The sequence below is a fragment of the Gadus macrocephalus genome, chromosome 6, assembly GCF_031168955.1.
Source record: "Gadus macrocephalus chromosome 6, ASM3116895v1".
NCBI classification, from domain to species: domain Eukaryota; kingdom Metazoa; phylum Chordata; class Actinopteri; order Gadiformes; family Gadidae; genus Gadus; species Gadus macrocephalus.
In genome coordinates, this window is record NC_082387.1 from 8,870,084 (window position 1) to 8,885,637 (window position 15,554).

General features: G+C 42.9%; 1 protein-coding gene across 5 annotated transcripts in view; it reads left to right on the forward strand.

The window, feature by feature from the left end:
- The window catches only part of smarca2 (SWI/SNF related, matrix associated, actin dependent regulator of chromatin, subfamily a, member 2), a 63,107-nt gene that overhangs the window by 32,849 nt on the left and 14,704 nt on the right, over positions 1–15,554 (forward strand). For 4 of the 5 annotated variants that reach the window (XM_060053873.1, XM_060053872.1, XM_060053874.1 and 1 more), the window contains 8 exons: positions 1,086–1,190; positions 1,731–1,817; positions 2,456–2,502; positions 6,296–6,462; positions 9,108–9,271; positions 10,168–10,452; positions 11,159–11,236; positions 12,888–13,106. In XM_060053873.1, coding sequence (XP_059909856.1) covers positions 1,086–1,190; positions 1,731–1,817; positions 2,456–2,502; positions 6,296–6,462; positions 9,108–9,271; positions 10,168–10,452; positions 11,159–11,236; positions 12,888–13,106 — 1,152 coding nt within the window. The remainder of the gene's footprint in view (positions 1–1,085; positions 1,191–1,730; positions 1,818–2,455; positions 2,503–6,295; positions 6,463–9,107; positions 9,272–10,167; positions 10,453–11,158; positions 11,237–12,887; positions 13,107–15,554) is intronic. The other variant, XM_060053876.1, reaches the window with a different exon arrangement.

Here is a 15,554-nt window from a genome sequence, read left to right on the forward strand (position 1 = left end):
TGTAGAAAGGCCAATGGGGAAATGTACTTTGTCCCATTGCATCCACTCGCAAATCAGTTTTCTTCGGTAGCATACCTCGGTAACCAAACAGGAAAATAGGCTTGAGTCATCCACCGCGGCTGGGCAGTTGTTGGTCTCGGGCCCAGGCTCTGTGCTGTAAGCCCCCCGAAGTTCTGCTTTAACACAGTGGGTGGATCCAAGATTACAAGTTAGGCAACAGCAGCCGGGAGTCTGGTGCAAATATACTAGTCTCAATACGAATTAATCCAGACTAGACTGTAGAGGATGTGAGCCCAGTATTTTTGGCAATTTTTAAAAGAGGATTGATAATCGTTGCATAAGCATTACAAACCCATGAAGCCAGCCTGTTTATTTGTTGTCAACGGAACGGCGCAATTGTGTGTTTTTCTTCTCAATATACACCCCCATCTCGCTTTGAAACGACCTCCCTATAAGAACGTGGCTGTCAACAAAATGTACCCTTTCATCACTGCAGTTTAGTGAGACTCAGGTGGACACCACCCATAGGGCAAGGCGCCATCACACCGCACTTAATGTCACCCGATACATGACAGCAGTGATCTCAGTCCCGTTGAGCTCCTTGTGCTTTCATCCCACCGTTTACAATCTGTGCACGCAATCATCGCATGTGACCACAGTCATGCAGAGAGGAATGACAACGTTGAGGGATCTTCAATCGTTCATGGAGTGCAAAGGACACACGCTGTATTATATTGTATTATTATATACTATTACAGTAAGTCACAGGGTCAGCCATTTTTGTTTTTGTTAGTATTTCGTCCATACAGTTCTAATGTCTGTAATTTAAGATATTGACTATCTATTGATTACCTTTGTAATCTATGTGATGGATGTTTCTGTAGTACTCTGTTGTTTCATTTGAAAAAGTGCCCCTGAAACGGTAGAGCTATAATGTATCTGTCTGAGGTCATCTAAATGCTTATTTTCTTTCCTGTCCATTCAATCTCTCTTAAGCATGCATTTTCCATCGCTTTCCTCTTTGCCGGGTGTTTTTCATTCTCCGCCGAGGATGCACATTATCTTTCTCATTTCCTTCGGCCCAGGTGGAGTATGTTGTCAAATGCGACATGTCCGCAATCCAGAAGGTTCTCTACCGGCACATGCAGAGAGGCATCCTCCTCACTGATGGTTCTGAAAAAGACAAAAAGGTAAACTTCCCTTCTTTATGAGGCTAGAAAAAGGAAAATTGCAGGATTGAGAGTTATTGTGTGCTTGCTCTGTGATTTATTATGATAACTTTTATTATAACAGAATTGTCAAAATGTCCAATTATCTATGACTTATTCCCTATATATCCCGTACTTATATACCATAGCATCTTCCGAAACGCTTTCTCATCTCATCATGAGTCAGTGTAAACAAACACAACTATGCTGTTTCTCAACTGCGCCAACCATTTAAAACCAACCGGGGCACTGTGTATTTTAGGCTGATGGTTTATACTGCAGTGTGTGTGGATGAGTCAGAATGGTCAGGCTTAGGGGTGAGGTAGTATTGAATAATGCGCACTGGTTAGGTTAAACCAGCCATCAGCACACTCACACAGGGAGATCTCCTACATGGCAGCATGTACCCTGTCACCTCCTGCTCCGTGTCATTATACTCAAAATTAAAAGCCACCTAGGTGGAGTGTGGCAGCAGCATTGTTAAAAAGGTTACCATGTGATACCTTTTGAATTTCCCCACAGGGCAAAGGAGGAGCGAAGACCTTGATGAACACGATCATGCAGCTGAAGAAGATCTGCAACCATCCGTATATGTTTCCCCACATTGAGGTCAGCCCATGATGCTCATTCAGTGGTTCGTTTAGGAGAAGCAGACCATGCAAATTGCGGTACATGCCGATATGGATTTCTTTGTCGAGAAATATTTAATGAGTTACGACTCGACATTGATTTAAAAGTTATCGGGTCGATGGTCTGATTGACTATTCTAAACGTCGAGATGATCTCAGTGGAGGTCTAAAATGGTAAGGCTTATGCAGAAAGCACTGATTGTTGTTGGTTTAGAACCAAGAGGCCGCCAAGGGAAAATGGTCCGTACTTATACAATCCTAATGGCAAGGCACCTTTATTAATGTAGCACTTTTCATGCACGAAGCAGACTCAATGTGCTTCACATAGAAACATTGTCACAAAATAAAATAAAATAATGAAAATTATAAATAACCCTATATTGGCCAATCCAACCTCCACCTGTGTGACATTTTCTTGCCTTTTACTTACAAATCTTTTAAAATGTACCATTTCTATCAGCTATAATCAAACTATTACCAATGGAACAGAAAAGCATAATGGAGGATGCTATAGTAAGGTTATTAGTTCACAGGTTTTTTTGACATAGCGGTCTGACAGTAGTTTTGTACACACAATAATAAATGAATGTGGCGCTAACATTTTGTTCTCTCTTTCAGGAATCGTTTGCTGAACACCTGGGCTATCCCAACGGCGTCATCAGCGGGTGCGTTATCGTTCTCCCAAGTTTTTTTACCTTGAAAATAAAACACCTTTCAGCATAAACAAAAAGGCTTCCAAATCGGCCTCCAATTAGGAAAGAGAAGTGCAAAACATGGATTAACGAAATGAGGCAATCTTTGCCATAAAACAAATGAGGGTGTTTAATATGAAGAATACTAAACACCCCAAGGATAGAGGTTAGCTCTTAGCGTTAGATGGCTTCATCGTGCGGTATAATATGTAGTGTATGGAGCTCCCCTCCGCCTAAATTTGAATGATGTAGAATAGAATGATTAAACGTAGGACTGGGCGATTTGTTATATTTCATTTATTATTTAGCATTTTTACTTTCCTTCTATTTATGAAATGGCTGAACGGCAAAACCATGATTTAGAAATGACTCTGCGGATTTGTTTGGCCTTAAAGAGCAAATGAACTCGCAGTGTTCGTATGAGCTGGGGTTAAAAAAATATTTTCTAAAATATTTTTATGCAGAGTTCTGGGAAGGAGATGGGCGTGTTATGACCCACGACAACTTTGTGTGACTTCTTTACCAACGTTGTTGTGTATGATATGTTATAGTGAGCAGCTCAATAGCTAAGCTACTCAGTATGCAGACATCAAAGTAAATCACAGCTCAGACATAGCTCCACACATCCACACACCCCGTAGTGTGACTAGCGTTACTACTATACTATAGTTGTATAGTTCTCTCGCGGACGATCATAAAAATCAACGGCTGTCCAGAACGAGCTCCACACATCCACACATCACACACACCTGTACTATGTATTATATACTGAGTGTCCAAGACGCTTAACCCTCCGTCGGACGCCGCAGTCAACTGCTGCACAGATTATGGAAAGCTGAAGTACCAAGTACAGTACAAAAATACAAGTTTTTTTAAAGATCCCATGGCATGCCACCAGGTGTGGTGTGATTAGCCGGCACAAGCCGTTTTGGAAATCTGCCCCTTATGACATCACAGGTGGGCGTGTCCACCTAGATCATGGTTTCTCAACGGGAGCGGTACCGCCCCCCCTGGAGGTGTTCGCACAACCTAGGGGGGCGCTGGGAATGTGATTCCATTTTTGGGGGGGGATTTTTAACTTTCATTGTTTTTATTTTTTTTGGGTGAAAAAATAGGCATTTATTGGTTTCTAACCCCTCTACCGTCTCAGCTACTTTTTACTGTCTATGCGCAGTGGAACAGTCATAATACAGCGCGGTTCGGTCCTGCATACGCCCGGAATCCCGTTACAACAGCTATCGTCATGATCTCTATAGTAACGCTGATAAACATAAACCAAGTTCGCGGGTTAACAGTTCAATAACCAACACAACACAATCAAACATGGCCGATAGCAAGAAAAAAATATCAAATTTTGTTTCATAGCCCGTTTTCCTCCTTCCTCTTGCTGTTGTTCAGTTCCCGCTGCTCTGAGCATAGTCTCCACAAAAAGACTGTTGCATTTCAAATACAAAATATCTAGGCCTAATTAGGCCTCTGCACGCGATCTGATTTTGCGGTGTTCGCGTTGCCCAGGCCGCGGTGCCCGTGGTTCCCGGGCCATTCGTTCACGGGGCACGGCGGGAGTGGTCGCGGTGCCCCAGGTCACGGTGCCCGGGCTGCAGGGTGCCGCGGCGGCCGGGAGTTGTGGGAGTGCCCGCATCACGATGAATGAATGTTCAATCCAACCATTTCTTCCTCCACTCTTTTTTCTTGGCCAATATCTCTCTCTCTCTCTCTCTCTCTCTCTCTCTCTCTCTCTCTCTCTCTCTCTCTCTCTCTCTCTCTCTCTCTCTCTCTCTCTCTCTCTCTCTCTCTCTCTCTCTCTCTCTCTCTCTCTCTCTCTCTCTCTCTCTCTCTCTCTCTTTCCCCCCCCCCTGTCGCTCTGGAAGTTTAATTGGGTTTATTACAATGATGGACAGTGCTGTTAGCCAATCAGAGGTGTGCATGTCATGAATATTCATTAATATTTTTATATATTTCGCACCAAAACCGACTCAGAGGGCATTCATTGCTATGAGTGATCAACGCAAAATCTATGAAAAACCATGCATTGACAACTTTAAGCAATATAACACGAGTGTGAGTGGGGTTGTTAGTTTATTTTTATTTTTTTATTGGGGGGGAGGGGGGGGGGGGGCGTCAGAGGATCAGGTCAGGGGAGCGTTTGCTCAAAAAAGGTTGAGAACCACTGACCTAGATGTATGCTGGATAAATCATTCTACCAGCCTACCCAGTGGACTGTAGCAAATGTTGCTCATCTATCCGTCACAAATCTAGGTGGACACACCCACCTGTGATGTGGGCGTGTCCACCTAGAGTAAGGGGCAGATTTCCAAAACGGCTTGTAGCGGTTAATCACACCACACCTGGTGGCATGCCATGGGACCTTCAACCATTAACTACAGGTTCTCCTCGCGTAGACAGCATATCCATTATTTCAATATTTGGCTTTCCATACCAGCTTTTCCAAACACGTCTATGGGGAACACAGCAAACTTATTCCAGCCCAGCGGCAGACGCATGCAGGTGTGTGAAGCACCATAAGATGCAGATACCATCTCAAGCCTGCTTAAAAAGCAGGTCACCTTGGCAGCAGCATTATCAACAGCTGACATAATACATCGCAAAATATACGTTCCCCATTTATACAGTAGAAAAAAGGGCTTCAGCAAGATGATGCAAACTATGGACCATATATATATATATATATATATATATATATATATATTGAAAAATTGAGCTTTAATCGAAATCTTCCTTTAGTTTGAAAATATCTTGATTTTTATTTTTAGGCCAAATCGCCCAGCCCTAATTAAAAGTAACCCCCCACATTCTTGCTCAGCCTTGGGTGATTTCTCTTTTTATTTATTTTTTATATGAATGCCCATCATAAGGTCTGAGCATAGTGAACAATACTTATACCTATATATCCATATGAAGACAAACCAAACTGTTCGCTGGGGATTCAGCCATCAGCTGCCAAGAGAGACAACTTGGCAATTTGGTAACAAGAGGGGGCCGGAGGAGGTGGGCGGACCCGCTGCGAAAGATCTCAACAGACACACTTGTTTTACCCTTTCTATGATGTCGGCGATGGGAAATAATAACCCAGGAACCCTCCACGCCCGGCAGACACTATGGCTAAGTGGTAGACAGTAGTCTCCTGGAGACAGAAGCTATGGACGCACCGTGTGTAGGATGAGTGGCATGATGCTGTGATGCTCTATGTATATGGGTGTGGGTGTGTAGGTGGTATTTGATTGACATCTCCGTAACTTGAAAATGATGTAGTTGGCTTTTTGTGATGCTTAGACAGGCAAAGAGAAAGGAGCAAACTTGGTTCTGCATTTAAAAAAAATATTTCAGACTTACCGCTGAGGAAAGCGTTTATAATTTTTTTCTTTATTAGGCTCTTTTAGTTCCTTATTGCGTCATTTCCTAAAACAAGATTTGTTTTCACTTTATTCCTCTGTAAGGGGGTTTCATCATGCTCTTTAAATAAAGTGCTCTTATTTAGATTAAAATATAACAATAATTGAAGGTCTATAAAACAATGTAAACCCTGTAAATTGAGGCACTTACCCTTTATTAACTTGGTGGAGGATGAAATTAGATACAAGATAAGATTACAAGTTCTTTATGAATCCATGCAGGAGAATGTGGGTGCCTCAGCAGAAAGCACAGGACAGTAATGTTCTCATCGTGAACATTAAAAAAGAGATTAAACAAAGTGATTAAAATGAAAAATAAATCAGCGGGCTTGTATGGTGTTTGTTTTTTCCAGGCCCGACCTCTACCGAGCCTCGGGGAAGTTTGAGTTGCTGGACCGCATCCTACCCAAGCTGGAGGCCACACAACACAGAGTGCTGCTCTTCTGCCAGATGACCACTCTTATGACCATCATGGAGGACTATTTCGCCTACCGCAACTTCACCTACTTACGCCTTGACGGTAAGCATCACATGACACACACATGGCCCGGTTAACACTGTCATCCGACTTGGGAATATTCTTGTTGTTTTGTTTTTAATATGCCACAAGATGGCATTGAAAGGATCGATCCCCACCGGTGAGTCGGTCTAGATGTTAACTGCATCGGCCTCCTGTGGTTCTCAGCCTGAGGCTTCTAAGGTCAATCACATGAAGGCTTTGTGTGTTCGGTTCTAATTGCTTTTCGATTTTGTTTTGCTCGTGTTGTCTTGGTTTGTTATCGGTTCTTATCTATATCCCTGGGTCAATATTACTGTGTGACATTAAGCTTCAAAGTGATCAGTGGTAGCGGAATTTGGTTAACAGGCTCACTGGGTAAACTACGGTAGCTAATCTTGGGCTCTTTAAAAGGCACAAAAACGACCATCAAAAATATAATGTACAGTATATATTTTCTTTAAAGTCCCCAGAACAGGGCCTTGTTTTCCCGATGGATCTTCGCTCGTACGATCATTTAATTTGAAGTAAATATCCGCAATATGTAACTGAAACCGATATATTCTTCTCCGAAAGCACGCTTGGAAGTTTCCCCTCCCTCACTCCCTCTGTTTCTCTGCCATTGAGAAGTGTTGCATTTCATCCCCCTGTAAACGAAGGCCAGGTGGATTCCCAATACCAATCAAGGAAAAGATTCCCTGTTTGGTGAGATGCTGGAAGCTGTCTCAAAATTAATTAAAAAAACAAAACCAAAAAAAAACTGTGTTCAACTCTGCTGTGCCTGAAAAGAGATTGCATTGAGGAGTGTTGCAAATACCAATGTTTGTTTCAGTGTATTGACTCACTCAAGTCAATAACACATGGCGCTGATTTTACTTCCTCATGTTGTAATGACAACGTGAACTCTGTGTTAGGCGAACATTAGGCGTAACGTAAGCTTGCTAATGGATAATTAGTGCGCTCACGTAATCTCATTTCAGAGATCTGTTCAGACGTTGTTTAGAGCTGATCTTTGAATTTACATTTACATTTAGGGCATTTAGCAGACGCTTTTATCCAAAGTGACTTACAATAAGTACAATTAAGTACAATAATCGTTAGGCCAACCAATTCCCCGTGTTACAGCCATGATAGCAGCTACTGCAGTTGCTACACAGTTAAGTACTATAATACAATACAATATAATACAACACAATACAGTGTACAATGGTAGGGCCCGACCGATATTGATTTTTGAGTGCCGATGCCGATTATTTTCAGAGAAAAATTACGATTACGATTTAATCGGCCGATTAAAAACAAAACAAAAAAAAAGCATATAAAACGTAGTTTTTGATACCTTAAATATACTTTAAACACTTGACGAATATGTGAATTTAATGCAGAACCTTTGAGTGTTTTAGAATACATTTACAGTAAAAAATGAGTGTAATGTAAAATGTAAAATAAATAACTAACTCCCAATGTGCTGCGCTCGTGAGCAGTGACTAACACGTGCGTGCTGAGCAGTATGGTCTCACCGTTAGAGTCTACAGTATAACAAATTAACATGGCCTGGGACCTAAAGAAAAACAGGCACAACATGCTCAAACAACGCGTCTTGTGTACATTGGTGAGGTGAGCGCGCAGATGCCTGAGCGAGCGTGCTTTCATGTTGTACGGTAAAATTCAATCTCCTCTTTTTTACTCCAGCTAAAGTTGTTAGTTAGCCAGGCGAGTAGGAGCGCAATCTGCAGGATACTAAGCGCAATAACATAAAAAAATAAAATAAAATCGGTTGTAATCGGTGTCTTTTTGGCAGATGTTGATTATTTTCAAAAAGGCTATAATCGGCCGATTAAATCGGCAGGCCGATGAATCGGTCGGGCCCTATACAATGGTGGCCAGAAGGGGGAGGGTGGCTATGCAGTGTCGAGGTGGACTCTGAACAGGTGAGTCTTCAGTCTTTTTCGGAAGATAGTGAGCGACTCTGCGGTCCTGAGAGCGGCAGGGAGCTCGTTCCACCACTGAGGTCCCAAAACCGAGAAAAGTTGTGACTTTGCTGAACGGCCTTTGCTAGCTCTTAGCGATGGCGGTTCCAGACGTCCAGCTGAGGTAGTTGAGCGGAGGGATCGAGCTGGGGTGTGTGGCTTTAGCAATGCTTGGAGGTAGGCAGGGGCAGTTCCATCGACTGCCTTGTATGCCAGTACCATCGTCTTAAATTTGATGCGAGCTACTACAGGGAGCCAGTGGAGGTCCCAGAAGAGGGGGGTTACATGGGAGAACTTCGGTAGGTTGAACGAGGCGCGTGAATCCTGTTCCACTGTAATTAAGTCAAGAAATCCGCTGTATTTTCCGGCTCCATTGGTTCTAAACACACTAACAACGGTAGCGCAACACATATCGTTGGATTTATTATAATGTACATAAAAAAAAGTATATATATAATAGGCACGAGAAAAGCATAATGCGCCACAGGATATCCTGTCTGTTCAAATTTGCTCCTGCTGACTCCAAAACGTTCCTGTCTCCCCGAGTCCTGGACGCTCACTTTGTATTTCGGACCACCCACTCCCCTCCTGATCTTTCATTACAAGGGAGCTCCACACGTTGACGCGAACAAAGCAGTTCTTATCGCTTAACCGTCGCACATTGTGCCGGGGACACTTCAAGCTGCTCTGTCATTGCAGGAACCACAAAGTCTGAGGATCGCGCCGAGCTGCTTAAGAAATTCAACGAGAAGGGCTCTCAGTTCTTCATCTTCCTGCTGAGCACCCGGGCCGGGGGTCTGGGGCTCAACCTGCAAGCGGCCGACACCGTGGTCATCTTCGACAGTGACTGGAACCCCCACCAGGTAAAGATACGCTGTGCCTTCCCCCCATGTTTGTCTCTTTCAAAGTGCTTCTGACAAGCGGTTCTTTATCCCATCTGAAACTCCGGTCCAGACAATGGGCGTTTGAATCAAGTTGTTATTTTTTCTGATGATTTGATCAGTTTCACCGGTCTAGCCACTGTTTAATCCCCTGACCCTGGCCTCTCGTAAACCCCCCCTCTAGTTTATCCCCGAGATCAATGTGCAGATTTTTCGGCAGGCTCGAAGTCGTAATCAGGATGAAACCCTCACCCTAGCTAGATGGATCTCATCCTCTTGCAGCTATGTGTGGCCCCCCCCGGAGGCCTGTATATGGTTTTGACACCGGCCCTGAACACAGAATACTAAACCTTGGGACGAGCTTCCAGAAAGAGGAATCCAAAGTATTTTTATTCCCTAGTCCACCCTAATAACTAGGAAACATTGCACAAATTCATTTGAAAGAAATGATTTTAACTGATGTTGAGCCATCGGGAAGATTAAGGAGCTATTATTGGAGTGGGTCGATTTGAGAAGGGCTCATTTCTGACCAATCAGTTCATGTCTTCAGTGATTGATCCCACAAATCTGTCAATGAAAATAATTGTTTTAATGGCTGAGATATGTAGGGAGGGAGCCTGGGGACATTTTTTTATTGGTTAGCTGAAAAATCGTGCTGACGTTCTGCTCTTGCTTTACACCCCACTAATCCTACCTCCAGCACCCTAAGCTCTTTGTAGCACACAACAAACAGTGCACATTTGTATTGTAACTGTCTCAGTAATTTCCCTCGGGATAAATAAAGATTCAAGATAAATCTTGAATCTTGAATCTTGAATCACGTTGGCATGATGATGACCTGAGAGACATCCAAAGCTCTTTTCCCCCCACGTCACCAGGACCTGCAGGCCCAGGACCGCGCCCACCGCATCGGCCAGAAGAACGAGGTGCGCGTGCTGCGCCTCTGCTCGGTCAACAGCGTGGAGGAGAAGATCCTGGCGGCGGCCAAGTACAAGCTCAACGTGGACCAGAAGGTCATCCAGGCGGGCATGTTTGACCAGAAGTCCTCGGGGCAGGAGCGCCGCGTGTTCCTCCAGGCCATCCTGGAGCACGAGGAGCAGAACGAGGTGATCGGCAGGAGGAAAGAGAACAGCAGCCAGGAGGGAGATCCTCTACCAGTCTACGTTGAGTTATTAGCCTGGGTGTCTTTTGGTGTCTGACGTGTGCGGGGGTTATTAGCCTGGTTGACGTTTGGGATCTGACTTGATCTGACGAGATCGCGAGGGGGGCCTGGGGGGAGGCGGAATGGGAAGGGAGGGAGTTGGGAGGAGAGGGGGTGAATGGGAAGGGAGAGAGAGGGGGATGGGGAAGGGAGTGAATGGGAAAGGAAGGAGATATGAGGGGGGGGGGGGGGGGGGTGATGGGGTAGGAGTGAATGGGATTGGAGGGAGTTGGGAGGAGAGGGGGTGGGATGGGGAGGGGGTGAATGAGAAGGGGGGGGGAGAGAAGGCGTGGGTGGGAGCAAGGATTGAGGGAGGGAGGGGGGGTGGGTGGCAGAGAGACGAGAGAGGGAAAGTGAGTTATACCTTCAAAGACTTGAGATTGAAGTAGATGGGAGTACTCAGGGTGTTTTGGCCGCGGCCTTTGTCTGCCATGCAATCAAGAAAGCATCATCAGACAAGGCGAGATAAGAGCAGTTGCTTCAGAAGTTGTAGTTCGGCTGTAATCTGTGTGTGTAATTCGTTTGAACAGATTCCCGTGCCAACCTGGATACGACGGTTTGTTCTTGTTTGTACTTCCACTGGAGCTATGCATGTTAAGAGCGTATGCCAGTCGCATAAGGTGGGTGCCTCCTCTGATGTTGGGATGTATGCGTCTTCGTTTAACCAGGAGGAAGACGAGGTGCCAGATGATGAAACGCTGAACCAGATGATAGCCCGGAATGAAGACGAGTTTGAACTCTTCATGGTGAGGAATTATTTATTTATTATTTGTTTTTTATTTTTTACTTCAGGAAAATGTTTGTTTTATAATATTTCAAATTTGTAAACAGCTGTTTATGACAGCGCCTTTCTTTTGATGCGCCCTGTTTCGGGGTGTTCTTCGGTCGTGCATTGCCACACAAAATGTCAGATTTGGAGGTGGCGGCAGTATAATTGTTTCTTCCGAAAATAAAGCAATCCTGACAGCTTGGTCCCTGTCCCCTTAAGGGTCGAACAGTGGGAAAAAATGCTGTTAAATTGGTCACATAATTGTGACCAACCAAACTTTGACCTGCAAGCGCTTGGAGCTGTTCTACAGAGCACTCTGCCGTGGCCTTTCTGAAGCGTCTGTGTTTGTGGCCTACAAATGTCTCCATACACAGTGGCAGACTCCGAGTGGGGGGCAACCGGGGGTTGAATAAAAGGGAAAGTGCCATACATGATGCATCATAGCTTTTTGCACGCTGGTTGGGCCCCATGTTGTGCAGAATGTGCCCTTTTTATTTTTTCGCCCCTGCCCTTCCAACAGTCTGAGTCCGCCACTGTCCATACATGTGTGTGTATATATATATATATATATATATATATATATGTGTGTGTATATATATATATATATATATATATATATATATATATATATATATATATATATGTATATATGTACATGTATATGTACATTTATATATATATATATATGTACATGTATATGTATATGTACATTTATATATATATATATATATATATATATATATATGTACATGTATATGTACATTTATATGTATATATATATATGTACATTTATATATATGTATATGTACATTTATATATATATGTACATTTATATGTATATATATATATGTACATTTATATGTATATATATATATGTACATGTATATGTACATTTATATATATATATATATATATATATATATATGTACATGTATATGTATATGTACATTTATATATATATATATATATATATATATATATATGTACATGTATATGTACATTTATATGTATATATATATATGTACATTTATATATATGTATATGTACATTTATATGTATATATATATATGTACATTTATATGTATATATATATATGTACATGTATATGTACATTTATATGTATATGTACCCCCACGTCAATAGCAGATGGATGATGTTTCGGCTCAGATAGTAGCCCTTCCTCAAAGCCAAACCAGAAATGTTTTCATTCAAACTAATATTTGCCGGTAGTCCTTTGTGGTCATGTTATGATTGGATTGACCTAGCCGTTTTCAAATGAAAGAAGGTGAGACGCTTTTCAATTTCTGGTCTAAACCTCAGCCACACACTTAATATAAAATACAAATAAACAAACTACAAAAAAATTACAAAAACATAGTTGAATGAAATCATTGTCAAATTGTCAAACCCTTTTCCTGCGACGTAGCCCCTTTAGGCAGCGGCCCCCAACCAATGGGTACCGGGTCACGAACCATAGGTTGGTGACCCCTGCCCTAGGGTACCCCTGGTTGGGAATCACCGGTCTAGAGTGCTGCTGTCTATCGTGCTCCTTTTCACCACATCACACTCTATTGAAACCAAGCGGCTGGTGTCAATCCTCCTACCCCCACCCCCCACCCTCCCCCCAGCGCATGGACATGGACCGGAGGCGGGAGGAGGCGAGGAACCCCAAGAGGAAGCCCCGCCTGATGGAGGAGGACGAGCTGCCCTCCTGGGTGATCAAGGACGAGGCGGAGGTGGAGCGGCTCACCTACGAGGAGGAGGAGGAGAAGATGTTTGGCCGGGGCTCGCGCAGCCGCCGCGACGTGGACTACAGCGACGCCCTCACCGAGAAGCAGTGGCTACGGGTAACGGCTCGGTTGCATTAGTGGGCGGACATTTTGAATTCCGCCGTCTTGGTGATTTTTTAACGTTTTATAAGCAAGGCCACTTTGTTTACAAAGCACTTTTCCTACACGAGGCAGACTCAAAGTGCTTCACATTGAAACATCGCCATGCAATAAAATCTAATTTTAAGTAAAAGTAAGCAATAGTTTGCCCTTACTATATAGATGGCGGACTATATATATGGTGGACTTTTTCTCTGCTGATCAACAATACGAATGGTAGGCCTAATTGTAAAAAGACACACCGTGTGAAGATATTGTTTCGATGTGGCAAGGGGCCGTGTAATAAGCGGGATAATGTGTAGAACGTCGCCGGTCATTATCGAAAATAATACCCTTCAGGGCGAAGCAAGACGCCTCCGTTTCGTGTCGGGGTCCGGTTCTCCCTGTCGGGGCTTATTTTCCCAATGATGTCAGGTGTTCTGTACCACATTATCCCTTACATATATCATATAAGTCCAGACCAACATAACAGTTGTGCGCGAGAGACATACAAACTAGTGATCGACCGATATATCGGCCGATATTTGCTTGTATCGGTATCGGCCAATTTTCTTTCCGGTATCAGCTGATACCGGAAAAATGTTGACATTGTAACAATTGTTATCATCATTGCGTCATTTTTATGAAGTAAATTGAGGGAGGCTTAGCCTGGAAATCCAGACCCACATCTAGAAAGCTGTAGGGTCTGGCAACGAGTATTGAAAACGGCCCAACTCGAGGGGCGGCACCAAGCATGCATTTGAAAATATCACTGGATAACACACATTGGATAACACTACGACCAATCAGAAGAATACAAGGGATGACGTATCCAGACCAGTGGAGCTAACCAATAGATAAGACTCTTGCCGTATCCGGTCGGTAAAACAGCAACGCTTTTGGCCCGCCTATATTGATTTGATTGATTAATGTTCTGGGCTAGGGGAGGCCCAGAATATGCACGTGTATATTGCTCGTTCCCAGAGTGGCTCGCTGAGCAAATTCAAATTGGCTCTTGCGAGAACTCTTGATTTCCAGGGTAGTATCAGCTCCAAATATTGGCTCAAGAAAATTGGTATCGGCGTATCGGTTATCGGCTAAAGCTGATGAAAGAAAATCGGTATTGGTATCGGCCCTAAAAAAATCCATATCGGTCGATCCCTAATACAAACATACGCTTATCACTTTTGTAAATACCATGTATACAGTACATTCGGATTGCATGATAGGAATAGATCTATTCCGATTAGATATCTAATCGGATCAGAAGTGTCCATGTAAACGCAGCTACTGTAGCCTACCACTGGTTGTGCGGTGGACTTTTGGCATTAATGTCAAGTCAAGTTTTATTTATATAGCCCATTTCATACACAGAAAGGTATCCCAATGTGCTTAACATAGCCATGAGAAATAATCACATAGATTAAAATATCATATCATAAAAAAGATTGCATAGATTAAAATTGTTAAAATAATCTAAATAAAACGAAAATATGGAGATTTACCAAATACAAAACACAATACACAAAATGAAATATGAAAGAAACAACACAAGTAAGAAAAATAAAAGCTAGAGTAATGGAGCACAGTTGCAAGAGTGGGTTAGTTAAAGGCATCTGCAAACAGTTTGGTTTTTAATCTGGAATTAAAATTGGAGATTGTGTGAGAAATCTTGATATCTAGGGGTAAGTGGTTCCATAGACGGACTTCATAGCAACTGAACGCTGCCTCTCCCTGCTTGGTGCGGCCACTGGGTTGTACCATTTGGTACTTTTCTACTGATGTAAGTGACCTGGAGGGACTGTGGCCATTGAAAAACAAGCAAAAGGGCTTTAAAATCAATTCTGTAGGTCACAGGTAACCAGTGTAGTGATTTTAAAACTGGTGTAATGTGATCTCCTTTTTTGGTTCTGGTCAGTAACCTTGCAGCTGCATGTTGAATCATTTGGAGAGGTTTGATTGTTTTTTGGGGGAGACCAGTAAAAAGACCATTACAGTAGTCCAAGAGGCTCGAGTCTGCGTTCCTTTATCGAGGCTTTCTTTTTTTTTGTGCAATAGGCATTAGCCTATATAGTAGGCTAAATATGGGTTATGGGTTAATAATTGTGCCATTTTTACCATAAGATAATGTTGTCTTTTACCTTTATTTTCTTCTGGGAGTACACCAAAATGCTTAACTTACATGTTAAAATAGCAAAAATTGTCTGGGGGGATGCCCTGAGACACCCCTACAACGGTTAAGGTTGTCACCTTTTTCAACCTTTATGAGTTTGCAGGTATGTGTTATTCTAGTATTTTTGGTGATGGAAGTACTGAGATCACACGATTTAAACCATCCTATAGATTTCCTTAGAGCACATTTCGTTTTTTGAAAATGTGTACGTTTGATAAACATTAGGAATAATATAGAAAATCTGCACATAATCT